The following is a 1,489-nucleotide window of genomic DNA, read 5'->3' on the forward strand; positions in this document are numbered from 1 at the left end:
AGTGCATGATATCAATCAGACGTTCTTCAACCATCCTGTATTACCTTTGTCATTACCAAATCACAAGATCTATAAAACTTGTAGAACGGGTTACACAAGTTTTTCAAATCTTATTTTTCAATTTACAGAGACATCAAATTGCCGAGGGCCTGGGTTGAAAGTTTTAGAGGGTAAGTTCCCATGACATAACATATATTTTAGTAGGTTTATAAAACTTGGTCAGAAGAATGGCCGATTGACCAATATAAATCGACTGACCAGTAACCTGTTGTTCTACTTTGAAAATATGACCAATGTTATACAATTTTACCAACTGGTTCCTAAACTGGGACACTAATATCCCTAGGAGTGTCAGATCAAATGCAGTACCTTTGAAACGAAAAGAAAAGATCTAAAGGTTTGGAACCTAGCGTTAACTGTTTAATTGCTTCACCATATCTGGGAAGTGATGAGACCACAGGCAAGACCTATTTGAGGATTCATTTATGGCATTCGACAGTTTGATTACCTTAAAGGGATACCATTATAGTACATACACAATACATTCATATTTCTTATATTGATACCGTACTACTTAGACAGTCCATTAAGCCTGGAATCTATGACTGTTGGAAACCTCAGTTGATAGGCTAGACTTAGTCATATGTAAAGTTCCTTCAGTTCGTCTTACAAAAGCTTCACCTTACATCCATCATTGTGTCAGCGACATTATAGAGTGCTTATTGATTATAATTAAGACATTACATTGATCTTGTATTCTCTACTGTAATGGATGTTGCAGAGTGGTGATGGGGTTATTGAACCGCTTCAATGGTTTCATAGCATCACATTATTCTCGATTTATAAGATGACAAGACTATTTACTAACATAGTATTGATCGTGACTATTATATAATTATCTGATGATAAGGTTAATAGTAAAGCGTTAATACATGATAAAACGTAGATTAAATACATATTCTGTATGGCAACAAGCTTATCTTGGTTCTCGCCCTAACGATACAGACTGCAAAATCAAACAGAACATCCTAAATAACAGTTTGGCAATACTTAGGTTACAGTTAATAACGTAATGCAAAAACAATAATGGTTTCAACCCCATTTGAATAAAATAAATTCTATCTGATATTTTTAGTGTTCCCGTTGAAGATTTTGATAATAAACTGAAGGCGTTAGAAGCGTCAGGATGGGTCGGTCTGAACGATGGTTATGGGAGCTGGTTTGGTGATGACGCTAACAGTATGTCAACTCTGCTCAAAGGATCTGGTACAGGCGGTCACAAGCGAGGTGTTGATGAGGTGGATGGATACAAGAAGGGTCATAACAGAATGGCGAGCACTTATCTTACTTCTGAAGAGATCTTTGGTACCACGAAGACTACCACATCGGCCTCGGCAGGAGACCGCGCTGACAAGAAACGAGATTATGAGTACGGGTCGGTTATAAGTGCTAAATACGGTGATGAAATGAGAGGCGAATCGGAAGCTGA

General features: G+C 37.4%; 1 protein-coding gene across 1 annotated transcript; it reads left to right on the forward strand.

Annotated features, from left to right (window-relative positions):
• Window positions 1-128: 128 nt before the first annotated feature.
• Window positions 129-1,458, forward strand: LOTGIDRAFT_176968 (hypothetical protein; the record flags this gene model as incomplete). The annotated part of the gene is made up of 2 exons (XM_009068136.1): window positions 129-170; window positions 1,136-1,458. Coding segments are annotated over 2 exons (365 nt in total), but the record flags the coding sequence as incomplete, so codon positions are not given.
• Window positions 1,459-1,489: the final 31 nt, after the last annotated feature.

Source organism: Lottia gigantea, assembly GCF_000327385.1.
Source record: "Lottia gigantea unplaced genomic scaffold LOTGIsca_8932, whole genome shotgun sequence".
Lineage (NCBI taxonomy): Eukaryota > Metazoa > Mollusca > Gastropoda > Lottiidae > Lottia > Lottia gigantea.